Consider the following 27,267-nt stretch of genomic DNA (forward strand, 5'->3'; position numbering starts at 1 on the left):
CCAAGAGAAAACGAGCTGTAAATACATTTCAAAAACTGGGCTGAGTTTTCGGTTTTGTTGATTTCTTCGTGACTAGCACCATCTGGACACAAAAAGTATGAACACAAATGTTTGGATAATCATAAAGATTTGCAAGGCACTTAATCCATCATTCTGGGTCGTCTTGTTGGTGTTTTGCTTTCAATGGCAATCCCGCGTCACCCTCCCCTTCCTCACAACCGCAAGCTAAAGAGTCTCTGCCAGTGGCCCTTATGTACAGAGACCTTCCAGGTTCCTCAAAGTGCTTTCTCCGTCCCACGGGTTTTCCCATCATTTCTTTCTTCCACTTGTTGGTGTCTTTACCTTTCTTCCCTACAGAAAACAAAGGAAACATCGCCTTTCGCTCCTCGCTCACTCCAGACTTGCCACCAACCTTCATCCGCATCCCAGTGTCTTGAGTGTTGCCAGCACAGAGGGCCTGGGAGGGTGGTGCCCTGCTGAAGTCCTAGGGAGCGAGGGACTGATGGCTTGGGGCCCACCGGTCCTTATCGGCGCCTGGAGGTGATGTCAAAGCAGGTGACCATCATGAGATGGGCCTTGCAGAAGTTGACCCGGCTCTCCAGGCGCTCTGTCACGCCCTCCAGTGCCTCCAGGTACTCCAGGGAATCCAGCTGCAGGACTTGTTCCAAGTCAACTGAAAGAGAAAGGAGCTCTTGGAGATGGGCGTGCTACTCATAGGAAGGGCTACCTGCCCCACCTCCCCTGGGTTAAGGTCGCCTGAGTTGTGCAACACGAATATCCCCTCTCACCTGGTCCTCGGCATCTGGGCATCCGCTGAGGAAAGGCAGACACACCCATCATGGATTCTAGCTCCTTAACATTCAGAGACAGTTCTGAAGAACAGAGAGGTCGTCGAGAACCTTCCCATGCCTGCCCCAGCTGCCTCCAACACAGACTTGTGAGGTTCCCACTCTACTGCTCTATTAACCAAGGCAAGCAGCTCTAGGGTGCTGTGGCAGCCAGAGTCCCCCTTTCAGGAGTGACGTCACCTGAGTGACAGGCAGATCCCATCCCACTAGGAGGAGCAGGTTCCCATTCCTGTGCTATGTGTTGCTGCCCCTCAGTCTGGGAACCGCCACTCTGCTCTTTTTGTTGGTTTGCTTTTGTTTCTGAGACAGGGTCTCATGTATCACAAGCTGGCCTCTACCTCTCCATGTAGCTGAAGCGGCCCTTAATCTTCCAGTCTCCCTGTCTCTCCTCTCTGAGAGCTGAGGTGGTTAACATCACCTAATCCAGTTTCATCAGTCTCACTCACTGGCCACTGGGGGGTATAGACGATGTTTAAAAACTATGTATTAATAATTAAAATCCCCTTTAGGCTCCAAAGACAATTTGAGTCATATAGCCATGATGTCTTCCATTGGGTTCAGGTCCATAGCACCAAAGATCTTTGCCCACTCCCTTCCTCAGGGGCAGAGGTCTGGAGCCCCTTTGCCCCATTATGACTTGGCAGAGTGGTAGACAGCTGGGCCCAGTTCTAGGGGTCCTACAAGGGGCCCACATGGGGGGTGCAGCATGGACAGCAGCTAATTGGTATGGGTGGCCTGGCAGGGGCTTCACATGGATTCCTAGCTGGGCAACATCACCTCAGCTGGCATTATTTCCTAAACAGCAACGCAGGTGGAGGGAGTGGTAGGGTCCCTACCCTGCTTCTCCCATCCACCTTGAGTGGCTGACATACACAACAACACAAATGAGTTGAATGTGCAAAACCACACCCTGCTAGGAGGACCACGAGGTTCTGTAGTGGAGTGGAGTTCTCTTTGCAGGGGCAGCCCTCCATCTAGCCAGAAAGGGCCCTTCAAGGTTATATTGCTAATAAGGATTGCGGCTACGAACAGACCCAGGGCCCGTGCATCTCATCCCAGTGCACGGAAATCAGAGCCTTACCCTACTGTAAGCACAACAGGCAATACCACAGGCCCCACTGTAAAGAGGGGGAAAACTAAAATTGAACATGGATCCCAGTACATCACCATTCTAGCAGGGCCTGCTACCCATCAGGGAGTGTCAGCGCACAGCCTCTTTGACTTTTTTTCTCCAATCCTGTTTTAAATTTATCTTTAAAAAAAAAAAAACGATATGCATTTCCCCCCCCTTCCATGTAACCTTCTATTCACTGTCTTTCTCAGAAAAAAAAATCTGACTCCTGACATGTACCAAGGCAGGAAGAAAGCAATTGCCCCATCCAACCATCTGAGTCCCATGTGTATGGACATGTAAGTTCATTTGCAACCCAGAAAAAAAGTGAGTTTGGAAAATGAAGATCAGTTTCAAGCCTGCCTTGGGAATAAGCATCTCTTGAAAAATAAAGTCCTAAGAAGATGGTGAAAGTGGGGGTGCTGCCTAAGGGAAGGCCCTGTGACCAGGAAGGACCCAGAGATCTGTGGAAGAAGCCGAGTGACAGCAGAGGAGAATGATACAATGTCTCAGTCACATTTTAGCTCATGTCCTCCTGCCTGTGTTGGTCTCATTCTACCTGAGATAAAGACATTATTGGTGGGAGAGTTTGTGTCTTTGTCCAAATCCTCAACCAAGGAATTAACCATGTGCCATGGAAGCAGGCAGTGAAGTACCTACTGCCAGGAGCATCTGGCTGACTGAACTCAGGGGATAACTGCAGCTATTCCCACCAGATGCCAAACTCCTCCTCTGGGCCATGATGGCTAAGCACTCATCCCAGCCTAGAACTGCCCTGAAAGACAGGCATGGCCTCTCTTCTTTCTCACACTAGGGAAACCAAGACCCAGAGAGTCAAACACTTAACCCAAAGTCACACAGCCAGTGTGTAGCAAAAAAACATTACCCAAATCAGGTCTGTGGGACCCTGAGCAGAGCCACAGAGACAACCCAAAATAGTAGGATTCTCTGCCCTTGGGGCTACCAAGAAAGAGACAGTGTGACGGGGGTGGGGAGAAGGGGGTATCACTCTCAGTGGGCAGTCAGGTGCTGGTAGACCTGGCCCTTCTGTATCAGTTTCATTTTCCACTCTGTCTTTAAACCACTCTTTGGAACATAATTCTAAGATGCTAGGCTCCACCTGTGAGGTTCCTCACCAGCAGGGAGCACCAGGAGGAGGTGACATGGAGAAGAGTGTCTCAAGACACTCAGGTAGCTGAGGGTTGAGGGAAGAGTTGAGCAGGCAGCTGGGGGAGAGAGACTTCGTAATGCTGCTGCTGTATTTATCCATGGACAAAGTCTTCCAGGATTAGTCTCGTACCAGATTAATAGCCAGGGCAAAGTTAAGCCTTATTTTAAAGTAAATGGAATGGTCAGGAACAAATAAATTAGAGAGGACCGGTAGCATTGTGAAGAGTCATCAAGTGGTTAGCATCACCTGGGCTCTTGGCTTAGTGGAAATAACTCTAGAGCTGGGACTTGGACTTCCACGGTCCCCGGGAGCAGTTTGAGAGTGACACATTCTAGCCTGTCAAGAGAGCTACAGTTCTGGCCCATTTTAGGCGAGATAAACCTTGTGTGTGAGTCTGTGGCTTAGGAGCCCTCCTGTCAGTGATCTTCCACCAAGTATAGGGGAGATAATCAATTTCACTTTCAGGTGTTTGAACTGAGACCCTCAAGAGAAGGCAGCTGGCACAGGAATTCATCTCACACAGGAATTCTCACTAGCCTGCTGTTGCCCTCGCCTGACAGGACTGCTGCTCTGCAGGACATCTCCAGCCCATGGGCCTCATGCCTCAGATGCAGACAGTTCCTGTGTGAGGCTCCCAGATGGTGTTACTGGGGACCACAGTGGTAGCCAGGATGGACATGCACCAGTGGGCCTTACATTCACGGAGCCACTTGTTGGGGTCCAGCATCAGGTACTGTTTGGTTGCTTCCAGCTCCTTCATCAGCCACTCATACTTGGCTCGGACCTCGGCGATTCTCTGCTGCCGATGCTCCAGGATTTTCAGCTTGGCATTGAAGCATATCACCTCCTGCTCACAGAGGAAGAGGTGGGAAGTGAGTGGGGGGAGAGACAGGCAGAGGACCATCTGCTCTGCCTCAGCCCTGCAGCGCCCTCCAGCAGGAAGGCCACGAGAGGAGCCAAGGACAAGAGCCCAGCTTCCCAGAAGCACGGTAGGGACCCTTGTGACCCTGGCAGGCCAGACACCCAACTCCTGGAGACTACTGAAAGCTGTTCTAACCTAGAAGGCACATGGCCCCTCAAAATGTTGGTCTACCCTAGGGTGTAAAACCTCAAAACAAGAAACCAGAGAAGTCCCTCAACCCACCAGGCCCTAACACACTAGCTCTTAAGGTGTTCCAGAAAAGGAGCACACAGCACACATCAACCTCTATGGCTGGGCCCACAACTCCCTGGCACCACCCATTGTCCATACTGAGCCTGGGAAGGCCCTCCTGAAGTTCTGTCCCTTAGCGCGGGGCCTGCTGGTAACTGTGACCCCTGGAGAGGAAATGACCTCACCTGGAGAGGAAATGGCCTCACCTGGAGAGGAAATGGCCTCACCTGGAGAGGAAATGGCCTCACCTTGCTGGCGCCCCCTCTCCGTCGCTGCAGACGCTCCACATCGTCAATTTCATAGACTTTAATCTCAAAAGGTTCCCCAAGCCCCCTCTGGGTGCTCCTCAGGGGGCCGTCCACCCAGCGGACCCCCGTGCTGCTGGCAGTTTTTCTCACAGGTGAGGGGGTATCGAGGGACAATGCTGGAATGAGCCTCCGCCTCTGAGAACCTAAGACAAGAAGAAACCACGGAGACGCTGGTGAACTTGAATATAGATGATTACAAAGTGGAGCCAGAAATAGGTTGATAACCAGTAGTTTACTGGGGAAAAGTACTTAGGCAAGGGAGCCAATGACCAGATTTGCACTTGAGCAGAACAAACCCAGAAATGCTTCCCAGTCAGCTCAACCAGGAGAAAGAGTGCTGCGTGTGCACCTCCCTCCTCCTTAAACCCTTGTTACATAACTCTGAGCCCGCCCAAGTGGGCGTGGTCGGCGGCACCTCTAATCTGGGTTTCTCCCTACCCTTGAACATAGGCGTGCATAGGTCTTGATGAGCATCCCTCATTAGCTGCAGTCATAATGGACAGCATCTCCCCTCAGCAAGCAGGGCTTTGGAGCCCTGTTTGAAACCCTCCAGCCTCACACTACCCCTGCAGCCTCTTAACCCATCATTTACTTCATCCAAAGATGAACAAAATCCTTGATTGACCTTTAGGACCACCAACCCACAATCCCGTGAGGCCCGGGTGTTCTAGTGAAGTTAGAAGTGTCCCTGCAAGGGGAACAATGTCCTGGTGTTTGGTACTGTACCTGGAGGACCACTGTAAGTGCTGATGTCAGAAACTATCCAAGGAGCCTTTGACTCTGAAGAGGACTACAAGCTGCACCCCATTATCAGTCATCTTCCTCTATGAGGGGGGGTTGGGGGGCTGTGAACCTCCGGCCTCACACACAACAGGCAAGTAAGTGTTCTGCCATCGCTTATGAAGCTTTTCCCTATAGACAAGCCTAATCTGGCCTTGTATATAAAGCATCTCATTGGATTCCTGCAGGAGATGAGACAGGTACAAAGATGGCAAGCACTCTTCCTGAGGTCTCAGGATTTTCTTCCTGTGTGAAGGTTCATGTGTGAGTACAGGTGCTCACACACATGTGGACAGGTGTGTGGTGGCCAGAGATCATTCTTCAGCCACCGCCCACCTTGGTTTTTGAGACAGAGTCTCTTATTGGCATGGTGCTTGCTATGTAGACTAGGCTAGCCAGCCAACAAGCCCCAGCAATCCACTTGTCTCCGTGACCCCAGAACAGAGATTACAAACACCTGACCTTGTCTTTATTTTATCCCCCTTCCTTCCTTCCTTCTTTTCTTCCTTCCTTCCTTCCTTCCTTCCTTCCTTCCTTCCTTCCTCCCTTTTTTTGTTCCTCCCTTCCTTCCCTTTATGTAGGTTCCGGGGATCGAATGCAGGCCCTCATACTTATGTGGTAAACACTTTATTAGCTACCTCCTTAAACCAAGAATTCCTTACTTCACACACATATGAAGGCCATGTATTAATAGCCAGTCACTGTTTACTGCCTTGTGGCACTTTCAGGAGGTGACAGAACCACTTTGAGGTGGTTGGCCCCAGTGGCAGGAAGTTAGGTCACTGGGGGAAGTACCCTTGGCATGTCTCAAAATACAAACTATAAATGGCCAATAAATATAGGAAAACGCTTCATCTCATTAGCCACCAGAGAAACACATGCCAGTATTACACAGAGTATGAATTTACCCTAGTAGGGATGACTCCTGGAGGGTGGTGATGAGATTTCTCAGAGGATAAAGCTGCTGTCTGCGTAGATTTGGAGCATTAGTTCGATTCCAGAGAGAATCGATTCCGCAGATCTGTCTGTCCTCTGCCCTCCACATGTGAACTTTGACATACACGTGTACACATACATGCACACATGCACACTAAGCATAATAAATGACTTAAATTATTAGGTTAAATTTATTAGATTGTTATTAGGGAAAAAAGCATCGTGAGGATGTAAATTAAAAGGGACTCTCACATATCATTAGTGGGAATGTAAATGAAACCCGCCACTGTGGAGAACACTAAGGGATAGCCTAAAAGACTAACAGTGGATCCAGAACATGATCCAATCCTTCCAGTTCTAGGTCTGCACACACAGAGATGAGATAGCCTATGAAAGAGACGCCTGTGCTAATATTTTTGTAACACTTTTTGTAACAGCTAAGACAGGGAACTGAACCCAGGTCTTTTACAAAAGCAACAAAAGCCTTTTTAACTGCTGAGCCATCCCTGCAGCCCAAGAAACCGTTGTTGCCTGCAACAGTGAGCGAGCCAAGGACTACCAAGGAAGGTATAAATTAGTCTTTGACCGCAGACAGAAGGGGCGTGGTTCTCTGACATAGATGGAGGAGGACAAGGTACAGGGCTGTCTCCTCACTGACTGTCCCTATACTAGGGAGCTGGGGGTGCGTTTGCCCCTCTTCACTTCCCTCTCAGGACACACAGAGGGACACTTGGTACAGAGTGAACATAGTGAACACTATCTACAAAACACCATCTGCACACCAAGGCCTCTTTATTTTTATTGTGCACAGCCCTCATCTTTATCTTGTGTGAGCATGCACACATGTTCTTGTGGGATGCTCTCAGTGAGGATCCCTTTCTCTCCTCCCCTCCAGACTCCTGCCCCGCCCCCACACTTATCCCTGCCCACATCCTTCAATAAAGTGCGGGCCATGATCTATGAGACCAACAAACAACCCTAGGGGCAAAGCAAATGTCTGTCTCTTAGGGTCTAACACCTCTACAGGGAATAGACGAGACAATGGGTTGTTTTTGTTTTGCTTTTTTTTTCCTTTTAGCCCAATCAAGCCAGCTGACACCCAGCAAGCTGTCCTGTTATCCTGTGTCCCAGTTCCAGACTCTGTGACCTGAGAGTCCCGAAGTTTAGCCGGGTTGAACACCAGAAAGGCAGGAGGCACAGGACTGACTGGCCCAGGGTGGAATAAAGGAGGGGTTTCCAAATAGACACAAGATGAAGTTGGGTCCATAAGTAGATACCCCTGAAGTCACCCCTCTCCATTTTATCCAGCTTTGATAAAGCTGTTGCTTTCATTATTTTCCCTGACAGAAGCAACTTAAGAAGGAGGAGTTTGCTTTGGTTTCTGGTTCAGGGTATGTGGTTGGGTGCATCATGACTCTGGTTGCAGAGGAATGGAGGCAGAACTGGGCAAAGTCATGGCGTGGGATGATGTGATAATTAGCCTCTGCTGTGTAACAAATGATCTCAATCCCAGCAGCTGAAAGCTCCATCATTTAACTCACATATTCCTGAGAAACCAGCTCCTGGAGCATCAGTGGCAAAGACCTTGGTGTGCCATGCCATCATGAGAGAAGCCTAGTCATAGGATCTGGACTGGTCCACACATACATAAGATTTCTGAGATTTTCCTCATGGTTTACTATCTCCACCTCCCAAGACGGTATTTCCAGCTTTTGCTGAACTCACTTTCTTCCCTAACTACTTACGTTCAGGTTACTGGTGGGATCTGGGGTAGTGCTAGCAACAGAAAGCAAAGTAGGACCTGGCTTAATGTACAGTCCCTAGAACTGCAGTGTACCAACACAGGAAAGAGCCAATGATAACACAAATCAGTGTTACAGTCCTGCTCATCTCCATGAAGCCAGAGCCAAGACCTCCTGGATTATTAAGAATTGTGGCTGTATAGTCTATTACATTTTGACCAGAGTTTTCACCCCGCTATATCATGGGTTTTCAACCTGTGGGTCACGGCTCCCTTGGGGTTCAAATGACATTTTCATTGGGGCCACTTAAGAAAATCTGAAAACACAGGTGATTACATTGTGATTCATGACAGTAGCAAAATTATAGTTGTGAAGTAGCAACGAAACAACATATGGTTTTATACAGTTTTATGGTTGGGGGTCAGTGCAACATGAGGAACTGTGTTAAAGGGTCACAGCATTAGGAAGGTTGAGAACCACTGCTCTAGACGGAAAGGCAGAGTCTTTCTAGGGCCCACCCAGTTCCCTTCTGGCACAGGCTGGCCCATTTCGTATTCTCTGTGACTCCCAGGCTGTCCTCAAGACCCTGGCATCACATGTTCCATTACCTCCAGGGACCTACCCCAAGAAACTTCCTGTACCTTAGGGAGTCAGTCACTTTTCTTTCTTCTCCTGATCATATATTCAAAAAGGTTCTCTCACCGTAGCCATTGCCTCCTGTGACTAGGTTCCATCACACTGACCCTTCTCTTGTGTGAGGAGGTTCCCTCACCCTGGCCCTTTTATTCTGTGACTAGGTTCCCTCCGTCATCCTGGCCCTCCCTTCTCTTGTGTGATGAGGTTCCTTCACCCTGGTCCTTCTCTTCAGTATCTGGCGGAGGCTCTGAGAAGCCTCTGGCAACCTTCAGCTCCCATCCTCCATTCTCATCATGCTCCAGCCACTACATTTCTTGATCTCATTTAAAACAAAATCAGGCCACACACGGGGAGCCAGGCAAGCATCAGAGCCAACCTGGGGTGCTCCCAGTTCAACAAGGGTCCTTAGTCACAGATGCATGTGCAGTCCTGGGATGTAGACCAGATATTCCCAGGGGTCAATTCATGACAGTCAGGAAATGGTAACCCATAGGACCCACCTATCAAATGTCAATGTTTACACATAACAAAAACCCAACCAGCCAACTAAACAAACAAGCAAAAACACAACAAACAACAAAAACACCACAGACTAGATTGGACTCAATATTTAAAACACTTATCACCAATAGAACAATATATGTTAAGTAACTAGATAAGAAACATGAGCCACATTTTAGAGATAGACTGCCAAAGACAACTAACAACCAATAACGAAATCAATCAGTGGTACCCAATGGCACCCTGCACCTTCTCAGTGTTGACCACCAAGCAGGTCTTGCAGAAGCTTATGGCTAGGCTGGTCCAGGCATGGGTGTGGCTTGGAACCAACATGCTTCCATGGATGACTTCTCTTCTGGCAGCTTCTCCCTCCACCCCAAATTTTCTGGATGCTGGTGGAAGAAGGCCAGGCCTCCTGTAGTGGGATGAACTTCCTCCTGACAAGGTCCCTGCCAATTATGGGACTTCTTCAAGCAAACAGAAGGAAAGCAAGAAAGAGAAGGCACGAGGATAACCCACTGTGGTTATGGCGTAATGCAATGATGAGATAAAGGGAGTGAAGTGTGATCCAGAGGGATGAGGTCTTGGGGGCCGGGGCTTGGCAGGTGCAGTGATGATTAAATCCTGCTCACCATAAATGCCTAAATGGCTGGGCTGACACTGTTCCCTATGGGGCAGGTTATCTTCACTCTAATTCAGAGCTTGAGGCTACACAGTTTTGTGTTGCCTACCACAGAGGGCTGGCTGGGAACTGTGAGGAATCAATGAAAATCCACTCACACAAGTTCCTCTTGAGAGTTTATAATGACTCTCCATTGCTGACTACGCTCTATCATGTACTCTTAGTATGGTTCTACGGAGCTCTATAGAACGATTCTGTGTGTTCTTCCTGCATTTCCCACATGCTCAGGGGATAATGTCACCTGGCTGTACATTTTCTAGGCTCTTGTTATGTTCATTAATAATGCTCCCCTTGAATGAACCACACTATGTCGCAGCAAGTGGGCCATGCACTTGCTGCTCCAAACCTGGGCTCCCAGGATTTATTTTCTCAGCCCCCAAAGCCCTCCACTCTGTCTGTGTAAGCATCAGAATCCTTCAGGACAGGCCTTTCCCCCACAGCCGTCTTCACTTGCTTTGATTCGCCGGTTCTTGCCTATGGCTAAAAGCTTCCGGTGTTGATCTGCAGTGTGGGCTCCGCACATGGCAGTATGTCTCTGTTCTCTTTGTTATCACTCCTGCCTCTGAATACTTCACGCTTCTCACAGGCTGCCCAGCCTCCCATTACCGCCAGCTCTATCCGGGCGGATGGAGGATGCCTAGCCAATGACCATCAGCTGCTGCAGTAAAATCATGGGTGTCCCAGAGGCCAGTGTGTTAAAGGTGAGGTCAACAGAGTGACACTGTCAGGAAGCAGTAGAACATTTGGGTGGTGGGGCAGAGTGGGAAGTCTTGGGTGGCTGGGGATATGACTTTGAATGGAATTATGGGAATTCAGCTTCTTTCTCCCAGCCACCATTGCTCCGCTATCTACTCCCTGCTGGGATGTGCTGCCCACCACTGGCCCCAAACCAAGAAGGTCAACTGATGGCGACTGAAACCAGGAGATAAAACAAACCTCTCTCATTTTAAAGATGATCGTCTCAGGCATCAGTTTATAGTAACAAAAAACTGTCTAATACAATAATTAAAAAGAAGTTCACTAGCATAAGGTTTTCCTATGGAAACAATGCCATACTATTATTTTTAGTTTTATAACAGTAATGTGCCCAGCAGAAGGACCACAGCCATTATTTATCAAGTCCATGATTTTCCTTGTACATAAGAAAATTGAGGCCCAGAAAGGCTAATTAAAAGTCACATAGATTATGGCCCCAAGTTTAATCTTTTTGATACACCATGCTGCAAGCCCAACCTCATGTGCTATTCACCAGCGAGGACCTCTAGGAAAGGGCTTGAATGGTGGTGGCACAGCAATGTCTGATGAATTCTCCATATATATCACACGGGAATCAGAGAGATCATGGTTATTTCCCAGCAACACAATTCTAATTCTTTTTTAGTAAGAAGATAACCAAATTGTCACAATTCTCTGAATGTGAAGGCAACCACAGATAAAAGATAACGGCCTTCTTTGCAATTCTAAACCCCAGACACCTCCCATGCCATCAAGGACCGGCCATCTAGCTAGGAATTTCCTTTAAGGAGTCTTATGGCGTCTCTTAAAGAAGTTGTTGTGATTTATGTTGATCACGTGTGACAGCCAGCATTTCTCTTAATAATAATCATAAATAAGCCAGACAAGGTCACCTAACCTGCAATGAGCACATCTTCTCTGCAGTATCCATCACTGAGCCCTCAGTCCACGGTGGCTGAGCACAGAGCTCTAATGCTTGGGACACTCTATATTAAATCCCATCTCCAGCACCTTCCCTGGCATTTTTATGTCACACCATTTTCCTTCAATAGCCCTCTAAGAGGAGTCCCTCAGAGGGCAGCCGTTAAGATGGGAGGTGACCCCGAGCAAGGACACGTGCAGCGTCCACTGCCCTCTCTCTGAGCTGTTCCTCGCACATGGCTTCTTTTCCTGGCTGATTCTTTTGCTTCCCTGCTTCATCCTAGTACCTCAGCCAAACCACTATATTAAGAAGACTTGACTAGAAAGTTTAAGATAGTGGACGAATAAAGTAACTGGGTAGCAACGCACTAAATTAGAGAACAGAAACTCACTCTACCAGGGAAACGCAGGTGAACCTTGAAGCAAGCCTGACACTGTTCTCCAGGCTTCGAAGACCAACACTGAGTAAGCAGTAATAACAATGCCTGTCAATCAAGTGCTAGGAAGGCTAGCATATTTGTTTCCCATGAAGACCGGTGTACATAAATATTTTGCTATTTTCAGTAACTAATATCAGTGCATTTCAGGGCTCCTGGCCCTGGGTGATAGGCCACAGTGGCTGCCTTGTTGCATCAAGCACTTGTCACTTGTCACCTCGTCTTACACAGGGGGTCTTCTACAAAGTCTGAGACAGGGATGAAATAAGAGCTCAGTGTGAGCATGGAAGGCTCAGAAACACACAGTAGTAGGAAATTCAGACGCCACAGCGGCAACAGCCATGACAGTGCCTGAGCCTGCCCAGAATGGAGTGTCCTTGCTGATCCCTTGTGCTGTGATCTCTGATGGGCTGGGCAGATGGATGAGCCTCTCTGTGTCACGGCATATGGTGGTGGGAAACCACAAGCTTACATTGTCCCTTGAGATTGGATTCTTTGATCCCAGGAAGACAAATGGTTTATGATGGGCGTTCAGCCCTCATGTGGACTGGTCCCTTGCAGAGCGTGGGGCCACCGCTGGCAGGAAACAGGCAAAACCAATCCCATGGCAGGTAGTGGAAGCCCTTGGACTGTTCCTGCAGCAGCTGCTGGGAAGAAAAGGACCTGTCTCTGTGTGTCATCCCATCTCTTAATCCTGACTAGGCTGGTGGCACTGACATGCGGAGCAAAGGATTGAGAGATCTCTTGATTGCAGAGCCTGGTGGGGCATACAGGACAATGAACAGGCAAGATGGGCCACAAGGACATTAGACCCTGCTGTCCTCACTCAACAGAGGTGCACACAGGACAAATGATTTTATTTAATTAAGAAAAAAATCCTAAGTTCCTGCACGAAGGAACTGATAGGGGCAATTTCTTTAGCATCTAGTAAAGAATGGGTGGTCTCAAGTAAAATTCTCATGCTATCTAAATTATTCTTGGTACCTTTGCCTTTGTCTCTGATGCCCACTCCCACCCCCTGACTAACTTTTGAGCTCTTGTACTCCATGGTACTGGGGCCACTAACTCTGACCTTGGCCTTTTTTTCCCCCCAACATAACCTACTATCATGTCCATCCCAAACTCCAGGGAACACAGCAGTATCTCAGATGTGAGGGACCTTCTGATGGCGTGTTTCTGGGGATGGCCAAGAGTTCCTCTACACGCAGGTAGGCTGCAGAATGTGGACACATATTGTCTAACACTTAGGGAGGGGCATCGCAGGAGACCCGTGGCTGTTTTGTGTCTATGACTGTCACCAGTGTGCTTGGGGTAGGAATGGAGAAAAGACCTCTCCCACCCCACTTTCAGTGAGATGAAGTACACCGTGTCCCTGAAGGGGATTTCCAAGGTCTTGGAGGCCACCAGCCCCACATGCAGGCTTCTATGGCTACTAGTCAGAATGGTTGGGGTCTGATGGAACCCTCAGAAGGCTCTGGACATCTGCCTTCTCAGCCTTTGAACAGAAACTCGTGCATGTGAGGGAGAGGTGAGGGAAAGAAAAGGAAGCAAGGAATGCCTCCTGACACCCCACAGCTAGCACCCCCCAGCACAGCACTCAGGCCTTCAGGAAAGGGTCTGGGGATTATGTCCTCAGCCAAGGAAGGCCTCAGGTGGCAGGACCCTGAGGGAAGGGAGCACAGGATTCCAGTTCCAGTACCTGGACCAACCCCTTGGCTGATCAAGAGCAGGGAAGGTGAGGCCCTGGAAGCCAGATGTCACTGAATTCCCAGCCCATGCCCAGCACCTACCTGAATTGGACCGCTTCTTTGGGGTCTTGAGACTCCTGCACCTCCCTCCAACGGAGCTGCTGTTCTCGCTCATGGAGTCCTGGGCCGAGGATGCGCTGCCTGTGGCCTCGCTGTCCCTCATCATACTCTCATAGCCACTGCTGCCACCGCTGTGGTAGAACAAGGCGGTCTTCCCCATGGCAGGTGGCAGCTCCCCACTCAGGACACTGCTGTTGTCACTACCATGCCCACTGCTGCAGCGGTGAGGCTTCCGGGGAGGGGTGATCTTGCTGTAGGGTGAGGGCAGCAAGTGGGCGGCTGAAGGCTTGTCCTCCGCGGGAGCTCCACCGCGCTCCTCTGCCTCTGCCCGCAGCTGTGCGCCCCTCGGGCCCGCGCTGCCCTGCAGCAGCTCCGAAATGCGCCCATTGACGGCTCGCAGGGGCAGTTTGGAAGCCAGCCCGGAGCCCCGGTTTCTGCTAAGCGACTGGGTGGACCAGGACATGTGCTTCCCGCTGGGTGGCAGATTGGAGCTCTGGCCCACAGACTGTGGCAGGGACTTGGTGGAGAAGCTGAGGGTTTTGGTGGTCGAGGTGGACAGGCTGCGGGATTTGGGACTGGCCAGCAGGAGCTTGCTTACGGCGGAGATCTTAGACTGGCTGGCCTTGGGAGAGGCCCCTGCAGACTGGGTGATGCCACAGCTGGGTGGTGAGGCCCCTGTGCTGCGACCCAGGCTCCTGCCAGTGCGAGGCATGGTGCTATCTTTGCTGGCATGCATGCGGGAGCTCACGGATGACAGGCTTTCTGCCCTTTCCAGAGACAAACATTCATAGTGGCTGACTGTTGTCCTGCCAAGAGAGTTGGTTCTGCTGGCCAGCTGCTCCAGCTTGGCGCTGAAGAGCTTACTGCTGCTACTGGCATCCTTAGTCTTGCTGTTGGACTCCTCAGGGAAGCAAGCCAAGAAGGTAGCTGGCTGGTTCAGAGGGCTGCTGGTGCTGCTGCTGCTGCCGCTGTGCTGAGGGCTGGCCCTGTTCTTCTGGTCCAAGCTAGACTTGCGGACAGGAGGCAGAGGTGGTGTCCCTTTGGGCCGTGCCAAGACACAATGCTTGGGTGAAGCTACCTTCCTCTCCAGGGTTGTCTTCGAGGACTGGATGCCCAGAGCCCCACTGAAGCCATTGCTGTCCGCCAGGCAATGGTAGAAGCTGTCCAGTGCCTCGTGCCTGTCAGCTTTCTGAAATGCCCTCGGGAGGCTGCTTGACTTTAGATTTTTGTTGGAATGTATGGGACTCTGGGTCACCAAGCCGGACAGGGCCATCTCACAGCCATCCACAACCCTCCTAATGCTGTCAGTCACCTGAAAGGCAGATGCCTCTCCACTGCTGTTGCTCAGCCTGTCACCTGAGCTGGGCCTGCCATTCTGCTCCTGCTCTGTCTTAACTTCAGTCGTCAGGGAGCTTGTGGCGGTCTCACACCTAGCCCCTTCCTCACCTGGGGAAGTGGTCTCCTTTTTCACCTCTTCTTCTCGTTTTAGCCAGGGGTCTTCAAATTTCATCTCTCTTCTTGCATTGGCTTCCTTGCTTTCCTGGGACTGGGTTGTTTTGGGGGCTGCCTTTGGGGTGGCCGTGGAGGACTCAGGCTCTTGAACGTTTCGGGGGCTCATGGCAATGCAGGGGTAAACCGTGATGTTGGTCTTCATGGGGATGTAGCCTTCGCAGCTGCTTAGGTTGGCCGCGTTGGAGATGGTGACCATGGCCTTGCCCACTGTGGAGATTTTGCAGCCTTTGATGGGAGTGGCTTTGCTGACAGGTTCTTCCCCCATCTCAGACAAGATGAGTAGATTGTCAGAGCCCATCTCGGGCTTCTCTCTGCATACCACAGCGGTGTTCTGGATGGTGTTGACAAACTCCGAGGCCGGGGGTTCTGCCATGGCTTCCCCATGCCCGAAGCATGTCTGTGCTATGAAGCTGTGGCATGACTGTTCACCATCGCTGCCTGCGCTCATCTCACTCAGCCAGGAACTGATGGAAGAACGCCGGCTGCCTGCTTCCCGAGCCTTCTCATCCAGGCCCAGCTTGGGGAGTGGCAGGAACTGTGTGATGCTCACCTCCGAGACGGGTGCCATGCTGGAATAACATTCCAGGTCTTCACTGATGCTGCTAATGATGCTGACGGGCCGGGAGCCTGAGGCCAGGGCCTGCACGGAGCAGTCGCTGTTGAAGCTGATGATGCTGGTGGGGCGGCCACTGTCTAGCACCCCGCTGATGGTCAGCTCCTCCACGAGTGTAAACACCAGCTCATCTTCCCCATTCAGTTCCAGTGGCTGTTGCACAGTCACCATCGTGGTGCTCAGAATCTCTTTCTTGGAGTCTGCAGGAGGACCTTCCTGGTGCTCATCTTCAACCAGAGTTCCGGGAAACCCTTCACTCCCAGCAGACACGGATTTCTTCAAAATCTGGGGACTCATTCCAACCGGAGGAGTACGCACATCAGGCTGAAGCAAGGACTCGCTGGAGACCATGCCAGAGTCTTTGCTCAGGGAAGGTGGTGGGGCAGAGGAAGGCAGGACGCCCTTCTGGGTGTAGACTTTGCACCTCTGGGAGGGAGAGCTGGGGGGCTTGTACTCGGAAGTCTTGGACAGGCTGGCGATGCCCAGCCGTGGGGAGCCCATGGGTCTGGGCTTGCCCTCCACGAAACCACACGAGTTCAGACTCTCCCGGCTGCTCTGGAGACTGGGGCTCTGTGAGAGCTGGGAGGCACTGTGCTGGCTACTGCTGCCCGGGATGCTCCGAGGAGAGGCAGGACTGGGGCTGCTGCTGTGAGTCACAGTGGGCACAGGGGACCGATTTGGCTGCACCTTGGAGGCTGGAATCTCCGTGCTTTCCCTGTCGGTGGTCAGCTGGCCACTGTCCGATGCATTATCTTCCTTATCGGACTCAGAGAGTGGATCGGGCCCTGCTGCTTGGCTTAAGGAAACACATCCACCTGCCTGCGCTGGCGCAAACTGGATGGGCAGCTCTTCGAAGGGAAACCTGCTGGGCTCGTCACTGCCGTCAATGCAGTCTAGTCTTTCTTGCAGTTCGGCAAACGTATTGCACTTCAGGCAGTCCCTTTCCGATTTGTTGGCTGCAGCCTCTGCTGCCTCCGCAGGGCGGCTGTCACCCCTGGTCTTCTGTAGGGCTGGTACGATGGGCACGAAGTCCGGGGGGCCCTCGTTGTCAGTAAGCTCCTTGTCAGACAGGGCTGTGCCGTTGGGCCCGATGTAGATGACAGTGTCACAGGACTGCTCGCTGCTGGAGGAGTAGTCAGGGTCACTGGACAGTGGGGCAAGAGGAAACTCAGGATCCACCGAAGCCCGGGCATGGAAGGGTCTCAGCTGGGTAGGCCTGCGCATTCTGCCCTCCTCACAGGAGCTTTCTCCCCCAGAGGAGCTTGACGTGTACTGCAATGTGGGCAAGAGCATCATTAGTGGGGAGCTCTTTTGAGATAGCCCTCCCTCCTAGGGAGCCTGTGTCATATGGCAGGTGCAAGCTGCTGACTGGCCCTAGGCTCTTGAGGATTGGCCTGCGGCGGGGCCAGTAGTCACCGGGCTGTGCAAGGACACCTTCCTGTCCCATTCCATGGGTATGTGCGCACAGATAATCCCCATTTGCTCGTGGTGAATTTGCAGCACACTTCTTGGGAAAGGTGGTAACCTATCAAGGCCCCACATGACTTCCCCTGCCTTAGAACGCTGACCATGAAGACTTGCTTTTATATACATACAGGGAATATACTAAGGAGAAGAAGGAGAAAGCCCCAAGCATCACTAGTTGGCATATAGTTTTTCCCCCAAACATTCTCTCCATTTTACCGCTGTCCTAGCTTTCAGCTCAGCACAACGCAGACTCCAGCAGACTGACAGGAGAACCCACAGCCCAAAGGCTCCCGGACACGCAGGGGTAGCAGAGCCACACGAGTGAGGCATTAACTACCCTCTCTGGTGCCAGCTCACTGGATGCAGTCCTCACCTATGAGGACCACGGAGAAGACTGATTCCTTCCCACCCCTCAGACATTTTTCACCCTGCAGTGGCAATCTGCTAAAGTAGTCCCAGTCAGGGGTCAGGGTGGATGACCCAGGATAGCATCAACCATGGAAAGGAGACTCAAGTTTCTCCCGTGTTGTTGGTCAGAAGGCTTTTTTTTTTTTTTTTTTTTTTTTTCTGTTCTGAGATGGTGGCTGCAACAGCCACGTTTGCAGTCCTTGGTGTTCAGTGGAGAATGGTGTTACCGATGGGCTTTTGTGATTCAGTTCTCATCCTTAATGGATTCTGCCTCCCACACAAGAGTACCTTACCTTAGTCTTCTTCTTCTTCATCCTCAAGACTCTTGATGCGATCTGGATGGTGGACAGGGTCTCCGTGTAGCTGCCGGCTGCAGCCGAGATGTGTGCAATCATGGTGGTGCGACAGTTCACATTCCCCAGAGACTCCCTCAGAAGCATGGTGAGCTTGCTTTCCCTGCCAAACAAAGTGGATTAAGGCTGCATTAGTGGGTCATGCCTCATGCTGGCTGTCAGGGCAGGACTTCAGGTTTGTGCGTGGCTATTTGGTTGTGGGTGGTGGTTTTCTTCCTCTTTTTTTTAATGGCATACTAATTAGCCTTGCTTTGCAGCATGGGGCTATTTGTAGTTGGCAGCTGAGCAAGTGCTTCTAACTCCAAGGATGGGATTCATGCAAACACCTCCCTTGGCACTTCTGTCCTGGCCACGATGGGCTGTTCTAGTGTGTCTGTTTGTGTGCATATGACATCGCACATAATGAGGCCTGGGAATAGAAACAAGGAGAAGGGATCAGGAGAAAATGGCTTTGTGACCAGTGATCTGGCATGCTATCTGCACACATAGTCCTTCTCAGCAAGTTTCTGCACACAGGCAATCCCTATAATAGAAAAAGCATGCTATGAGCTTGCACAGAAGTCCCGTGTGTTTACAACACATACAAAATCCCTCTTATAGCATAAAGGAATGCTACTGTCATTGCCTCCCAACTCTGCTATTTGGACCCAGTATCACTGAAGGGAAAGACATCGGTATTCACGGTAAGTAGAGAAATGCAGACATAGCCCAAATAGTCACTTAGCAACAGAAAGCACAACTTTCTAGAAAGGCTTCCTCTGGGAACTTTGCAGTTGCTATGTGGAACTACTATCTTGGTTAGTGACAACAAGGCCTGGGGCAATATACAAGGCTTTTTTTTTATATAAATAATCATGTTTACACAATATTTCTTTGTGATAAAATACTATCAAGAGTGTTCAATAATTTCCTGGCCCTGGGAGATATGACAGTAGGTGACTTTGATCTTCGGTCTCACAGTGGTACTGCCTACTGTCTTCTCTTTATCATTCAGCAGCTGATGAGTCTACAAATTCAGCCTCTTCATCTTTTCATAGCTTCACTATGAGCTGTAGATGTGCCTTTCACCATTTCAGAAGTGGCTTCACTTAGAGTCCTTCTCTCTGCCCGTATCATACTATTGATGCATTGACATTGAACTTGCAGCCAACAAGACATGAACTCATACCTGAATGAAGCTTATCTAACTCTCATATCTTTTCCATGAAGCTTTGTGCTTCATTCTATTAGAAAGCACTTCAGTACCATGCTGCGGGATCATTTGAAAGTGAGATCATGGACAGAAAGCATAAAACATTCAAAAGCACAGAAGGCAACATTTACCCTGTCACACACCTCAGTGAGGAACACGTGTATTGGGGACTCAGAAATTTCCCCCACCCTGTGCATTGCCCTTAAGTCACCATGAAAATGCCATGAATATTGACTTAGAGATTACAAAATTTTTACCAAGTGGTCAGTGTGCAACTACAGGATCTGCAAATGTACCCCAGTTGACTAAACCATCAAGTTCCTTGTGGGAAGTCTTGCTAATCAGTGTGCGTGCCAGAGGCACACACTTTCAGCTCTCCACAAGACTGTGCAAATCTTCAGGAAAAGATCCCAAATCAAATAACATGACACAGCATTCCACCAGACTGCTGTCCTGTGCTCCACATCATCCCATGTGAGATACAGTTGTAGACCAATATTTGTGGCTTTTTAAAAAGAGTCCATATGGTTGGAAGAAGCCATGACATGTGTGTTTCTTGGCAACCAACACCTTTGCAACCTTGTGGAAAGAAAGTCAGCAGAATTGCTAGCCAAACTTGACACAGGTCTCTAATCACAGGGGAGTGAAACAGAAAAATAGGTAGCTGTAGCTTGTTCAAATTCATGGTGATGCCTTGACTTGGAACAAAGACAACCGGGAAGGCAGGTGAGGAAGGGGTAGGTGACCAAAAGGCTGACAGCTACAGACTGAGCTGAACATTCTGGAGGTAACTAAGAAGGTTCCAAAGAGTTTTTAGGATGACAGTCACCACTGGATCAAGACTGAATTGACAGGAAGAGAAGCATGGAGAAGCTCACTGCCATGGCCTCGGTGTCAGGCTAGCTGGAGGGAGCAATGAGATGGGATTCATGGCCTTGGAGGACTAATTGGGGAGCAGCACAAGGGCAGGTAATGAGGCAGAGCTTAACACACCTGAGAAGGGACCATATCACTTTCCTCGAGGCATCTTTTATGAACACAGATCCCAGCTGCTGCCTGTCCTGGCCTTGTATACATTTTAAAATGACGAAGAAAAGCAGTCTTGTTTGAAGAAGAAGATAACCTTTTTATTAGATAAAAGGGTAGGGAAAGAAGGGAATAATGAACACATTAACGTTTTACGCTGCTGGGGGATGGAACCTATGGCCCTGAACATGTGACAATCATGAAATAGAACCCCGAGCCAAAGAACATATTTAATTATGAACAACTTTTTGAGCTGGAGTCTCACTGTGAACCCCTGGCTCCAAATACACAGAGATCTACTTGCCTCTGCCTCCCGAGGTCTGGATTAAGTCCTGGGCAGTAATTGTTAAAGAACACACACCGCTTTATAACAGGTGCAAACAAACCAGGGCCATGCAGTACAAACTGGGCTCACTGCCTGTTCTCATAAACAGAGTGTTATAGTCTAGTTGCTCATAGGTGCTATAACAAAGCTCACAAGTATTTACCTGGCCCTTTGTAAAAGAATGTGTCTGTCCGTGCTGTAGAGTAATGACACATGGTAGTATCATGACATAACACTGAATGTGCCTTGGGTTCCATAATATTCTATAATCTGCATTTGATAGATAGCAGTCTATGCTGCTCCTATGTCTATTTAGATGTTTCATGGAAGAGTAGCTAAAGTCAATTCCACAGACACTGGCAAAGAAAAAACGTACTCGGTTTTAGGAATTGTGGGAACACCAGGCCCCAGCCATTGTCACAGCTCAGATCTACCTGCTACATGCAGAGGCTATCGGCCCTCTCGAAGGGACTGCACGGCTGTCCGTGTCGGGTGAACTAATCATCTCATTAGGGGGTGCAGCTGCTCATTTAAGGGACATTTATGGAGCACCAACTGACTCAGGAAAGAGAGATTGACTGTAAGGAACCCGTGATTCAGTCAGCCAAATAGACACGTAAAAACTCATTATGACCGTATTCAATAAAAGCTAATGACAACAGACATCAGCAAAATGGCTGACTACATACACCTACCATGCATACCCTGAAAGACAACCAAGGCCACAAGTAAACAACTGTATTTTGATTAAGAAAAAAATAACCGAACAAGGGTGCCAGAGCACAGATATTCAGGGCAAATACATAGGGCTCACCTGGCCCCAGCATCTCTGCCTAGAACTCTAGTCAAGATTAGCTTAGACACACTCCTTCCTATGGGGGCATTGTCAAGAGGGCTGTGGCCACACCTTCACCAACTTGGTCAAATGAAGTCCTCACTACAGAGGACCCCTGCAGTCTTTATAGACACTATGCCATAAGTGGAGTCCCCCTGCTGAGCTACTGAGTTACTCCAGAGAAGTCAGCACTGTGCACTCCATCCAGGCCCTAAGCTGACTTGGTGCCCTGCCTCACAGGAACCCAGTGTCTGACGGAGCTGATGGTGCAGCCCAGTCCTAAGAAACAGTGCTGGGGAGCTGTCACCACCTGCCCTCCAGACCAAACAGCTGTAGTACTCTGCTTCCTTGGAACTGAACTGAACCCCTGAAGTCTGAGCTGCTAAGCCTCCTGCTGTGCTGCATGATGATATCATTGTCCTGACCATTGGCCTCTGGGCTTTAAGCCACAGCTCAGTACTTGCTGGGGTGTCCGGTGTACCACAACTCCGGGGGATAGTGATACTACCGTGTGGCCTAGACTCTGGGCCTGAGTTGCTGCTGTGCCATATTGACCCTGGATCCCAAATTACATCAGGCCACTGTTACATGCTATGCACCTCGCCCACAGCCCAGTCAGAAGCACAACAACAGCCCAATGCCCTAGGTCTAAGCTGATGGGTGTGTGCCTTGCTGTCATCAACCAGCTTTGTAGGCAACGTGGTCCTACATGTAGAAAACCCAGATGACTCTACAAAGGAACTACAGCTGAATTCAGTGAAATTGGGAGATGAAATCAACACAGATCCCACAGATATCAGAGGAAAGCAAAGGTGTCTCTTTTCACTACGGCCTTTTAACCCAGTGTAGGAAGTCTTAGTGAATGCAGTAAGAAAGAAAGCAGAAATAAAAATGGGCTGGTTGGGAAGGAAGAAATAAAACTGTCTTTACTCACACATGAGAAAATTGATATACAAAAATGTTAAGATGTCACAAAAATAAAAACTGATTTAGGAACAAATTTAATCAAGAAGGTAAAATGTGGGTGCTAAAGAGATGGCTCAGTGGTTAAGAGCACTTGCTGCTCTTCCAGAGGTCCTGAGTTCAGTTCCCAGCAATCACATGAGTTCAATTCCCAGTGACCACATGGTGGCTCACAACCATCCATAATGAGATCTGGTGCCTTCTTTTGGCCTGCAGGTGTACATGCAGGCAGAACACTGTATACATAATAAATAAATAAATAGATCTTTAAAAAAGAAGGTAAAAGACTTATACACCAGAAATTTTAATAATCTATGAAAGAAATTAAAAGGGATTCAAATGAATAGGAAAGATACTCCAGAATCATGGGTAAAATAATTAATTCAGTTAAAATGTCAATAGTACCCCCAAATATTATAGAGTTAATGAAATACCTATCAACACCACAACAGAGTTTCTACAGAAATAGAAAAAAAACCCAAATCCTAAGTAGCTAAGCAATTACAAGAAAGAGAAATAAAGTTGGAGAACTCAAAATTCCTGATTTAAAATTCTGTTACAAAAGCATAAACAACAACAGTGTGGTCCTAGAATAATCAAATACTGAGCTTAGAAATAAATTCAAGTATATATGTAGTCAACTGATTTTTGGCAAAGACATTAAGAAAAGGCTGCAGGAGAAAAGAGAATGTCTTCAATAAACCGTGGTGCTGAGAAAAATTGGACCTTAACCATACACAAAAACAAACAAAAGATGAATAAAGACTTAAAACTGTGTGTGATGTTCTTCCCCGACACTGGTCCAAAGCAATGGGGCTGTTCAATCCTGAACTGGACCCCCTGAAACTGTTAGCCCAAATAAACCCTTTCATTTTCAGTTGCTTATCTCAGACATGTTGCTACATGATGAAAAGCTAACACAGAAAATAAATATACATATGATGAGCATTTATGGACTTCTCCGAGGGCCTTCCAAAACACCTATGAGGAAAGAGTTTATATAGCTATGATTTACATTGCAGTTATGAGTCAGAGCCCGTGAAATCTGAGCCCCAACTTCAGCAGTTTAGCACTGCGTATTTAGGGAGATAAAGCCTATGTGAAATTTGGGCCACACGATTCCATTTGGTACTAGACACTGCTGTTTGATTTATTCAATTAAGGTAAAGTTTATGCTAATCAAGTTTCTTACTGTAAAAGACCAGCTATAGATGGTGAACAATCTCAACCAAAGAAGCAAATACAGTGTAACTTAAATGTGTAACTAACAGAACCTTTCTAGTTAAAAATGCACTCTACAAGGATGGTATTCAATAAGATGTATAGCAACTAAGATGTTTATCCAGTGTGGAGTTGCCCAACAAATTGAATACATTCCACAGAAATCTTCCATTGTTAACTTATTCAACAGCCCATTCCTTCTCACAGGTGTAAGTAAGGATGCCACTCAGTGATGACCATGACCTAGAATCTAAATTACTCTATGTATCATAAATCTCCGTTCTGCTCAGTGAATCATTCATTCTGCAGCCCCAGCACCCAGGTACCACATAAGAAATGTGAAAGATAATCCACACACTCTGGGTCAAGACTGAAACATGTTTATAGAACCCTAAGGTAATAGAGTTGAAAAGATTCTTGTAGTGGAGGTCATTGCATTTCCCAACAAAAGGATTGCTATGGAGATGGGTGATATGCTTTATGCTGCAATGTCTTTTAACTTGGGAGGACTCACCATCTTCCCAGGGCAGCTCACAAATTCTCAGATAGGCTTAATTATTAGAAATATCTTCCTTATATTTAACTTCAATCTTTACAGCATCAACTGAGGGTCACTAGCTCTGTGCTCTAGGATCCCACAGGGTAAGAATAAACTCATTGTTCACACGGGCTTTTCACACTTTTAGGGGTATTTATCATGTCTTTCCTAAGGGGCCTATTGCTTAGGAACATTGAGGTTTTTTTTGATTGCTCTTTCAATACCCCCTCCCTATCACCTGTGTGTGTGTGTGTGTGTGTGTGTGTGTGTGTGTGTGTGTGTGTGTGCACATGTGTGCCCAGTGAGCATGGAAGGCCAGAGCTTTATGTGGGGTGTTCTCCTCAATTCTCCACCTTATTTTTTGAAACAAAGTCTCTTGTTAAACCCGAATCTTACTGATTCCTCTAGACTAGATGACCAGCGATGCCCAGGGATCTGCTTGTCTCTGTTTCCCTCGGCTTGGGCAGGGTGGTTTCCGTATGTGTGCTGCTGTGCATGACTTGTTCATGGGCGCTGTGGACTGAACTTAAATCTTCACATCTTTGCAGCAAGCACTTTATTAACTGAGCCACATTCCCTTGCTCCCCAGGCATACACCTTATCACCTCTCGGCTCAGGCTTACCGTCAATTTAGCCTTGTCCCCCAAAGACCTTCCCTTTGCTGTGAGTCGTGGAAGATAAACTTTGTGGCAGTCATTAGAACCATTTTTGTTTAGGGGAGAGGGAGCCATGCCTGCCATTCTTAAAGACCAACTCTAGGGTTTAGGATCACGGCTTTGGGTCACAGGTATCTATCAATTACTCTGGGACTGGGGTCAACCATGTGATGAATTGCTCTATCTAGCCACAATAATAGCTGCAGATGCCATAGTTCATGCCAACATCACTGGTGGTGATATTCAGTGCATGCTGTCACAGCAGACGCTGGGACAGTGACATACCCTGAGGTTACTGGAAGACTTACATCTGGAACCTTCTCAGACACTGCCCCATATGTCTACTCTGAGGGCTGATTATAGACTTCAGTCTTCCTGTGTAGTAAGAGCCATGAGTACTTTTACTGAATTCTGGAAGTTCTTCTAGTGAATGTCAGTGGCTCATGGTACCTGCCAACTACAAAGTTGGTACCAGAAGTGAGATGCAGACTCTTCCCTGTCTCCTGTCCTTAAGCCCAAATAACCAGAAATCATGGGCAGAGCTGCATCCTGGCGACGGTGCCCTCAAACCTAGAGCTGTCTGACTTTCACTGGATTTTCTAACGTGACTCTAAGCACCTTCATGATGGTAACTGTGCTTTTATTTGACCTGTATTTACCTAGACAATATATAAGACTTAATAGCTTTAGGGCAGAATGGGAAAGATTTCATAATGCATTAATATTCACTTCAGCATAACCAGGAATGTGGAATGTCGTCACATTAAATAAAATTGGCCCCAAAGAATAAAAAAGACAACCAATACAGAAAATTCGTAGACAAACAGAATAATAGGTGCACAGCTGTCCCTTGAGTCAATGAACTTCCAGAAATTGCCTACATTAACAAAGTAAGCACTGCTGTGAAGGTGCACTTAGTGATGTAACAAGACCCTCAGATGCAAACCGCTCTACAGGAGATAAGATTGTTAATCTGTCTACCTTGGGACCAGTAACCATCACCACAGCTAGAGTATAACTACTGCTCCGACATTTCACATTAGCTAGTCTTATTATCAAAGCTTGGCTACAGAGATCTGTACAGTCCTGACACTTAGGAGCTAACCTCTGCAATGGTCTATGGCAGCTTTATCAACAGGCAGGACTAAGAGCTGTCTCAATTATGCTGCAGTGTGGCTGCCACCAGTCTTAAAGATGAGATCACTGTACTCTTTGGAAACTTTGCTTTCTTCCAACTTCCATCATCCTTGGGTCAGTGGTACATGCTCTTGATGTCGGAGACCTCTAATGGCATCCAATCTGGACTTAGGGACTGATGAGGAATAGAGATGAAGTCAAGAATTACGTTGTCATGGTAACCTAGAGGCACTTCTCTGATTCTATTCACTTCTGTCCTTGCCCTTGGGTTTTTACAGAATTCTTGAGAAGAAAGAAAACAAGGCTACAAATGGAACCTTTGATGCAACAAAATCCTATTCTACCCCGTGTCTTCCCTCAGGTCTCCCCACCATTTTGCTTGCTACGTTGTCCCATGATCTCCTGAGTCTCCTTAGTTCTAAGCTTATGGGTCTGGAATATTTTTATTCTTTTGCTTTCCTTTGAACTTCAATATGGGTTTCAGGTAGCAAAAGCATGTGAAGTATGTGTTGGAGGTGGTGTTTTGATAAGGGTCTCTTTTTGTACCTCTCTGTGATCTTCCTTTTTAGAGTTAACTTCAGAACTGTGTGGAGTTGGTAGTGGGCTGGGGAGATGACACAGTTGACAGAGTTGCTTGCTGGGCAAACCTGACTACAGATCTCTACCTCCATAGAAACGCCAAGCACTGTGGTATGCATCTGCAATACCAGTCTTGGAGAGGCAGAAGCATGTGGATCCCTGAGCTCACTAGCTGGCCAGTTTAGCCATGCAATGAGCTCTAAGTTCAGTGAGAGACCCTGACTCAAAAACTAAGGTGTCCAGTGATTGAGGAGGACTGCCATGTTGACCTCTGCCCACCACCGCCCCACACACAGGAAAACAAACAAACACGAGACAGGGTTGGAATGAACCTTGTCTTGTCTCCCAGCCTGTCTCCTGACCAATGTCCTTTGAAGTACTCAGTTTGGGGATGTGTTTATAGGAGAGCTGTGGCATCCTGATGCCATAAAGCCCACCACTTTCTCCGCATTCTTATCTAAAACCTACTTTCACTTTTTTCTAACCGACACGGATCGGGGTCTTATGAGGTTCCATGAGCAATTTTCTAATGATCAGTCCCATTGAGTATGTTTTCATTGCTTACGGCCATTGTATGTCTTCCACGGAGAAACTTCTGTTAAAGTTCTCTGCCCATTGTTTAGTTGCTTTTGTTGCTGTGTTTTAGGACAGCCTTATAAGTTCTGAATATTGA

General features: G+C 48.4%; 1 protein-coding gene across 1 annotated transcript in view; it reads right to left on the reverse strand.

Moving 5' to 3' along the window:
* Positions 1-524: 524 nt before the first annotated feature.
* Kif26b (kinesin family member 26B) overlaps positions 525-27,267 on the reverse strand; it is a 399,825-nt gene continuing 373,082 nt past the window's right edge. The window contains exons 11-15 of the mRNA XM_035445669.1: positions 18,063-18,225; positions 13,752-17,166; positions 4,532-4,734; positions 3,827-3,977; positions 525-673 (exon numbers count right to left, since the gene is read on the reverse strand). Coding sequence (XP_035301560.1) covers positions 525-673; positions 3,827-3,977; positions 4,532-4,734; positions 13,752-17,166; positions 18,063-18,225 — 4,081 coding nt within the window. The remainder of the gene's footprint in view (positions 674-3,826; positions 3,978-4,531; positions 4,735-13,751; positions 17,167-18,062; positions 18,226-27,267) is intronic.

Source organism: Cricetulus griseus, chromosome 5 (assembly GCF_003668045.3).
Source record: "Cricetulus griseus strain 17A/GY chromosome 5, alternate assembly CriGri-PICRH-1.0, whole genome shotgun sequence".
In the NCBI taxonomy this organism is placed as follows: Eukaryota; Metazoa; Chordata; class Mammalia; order Rodentia; family Cricetidae; genus Cricetulus; species Cricetulus griseus.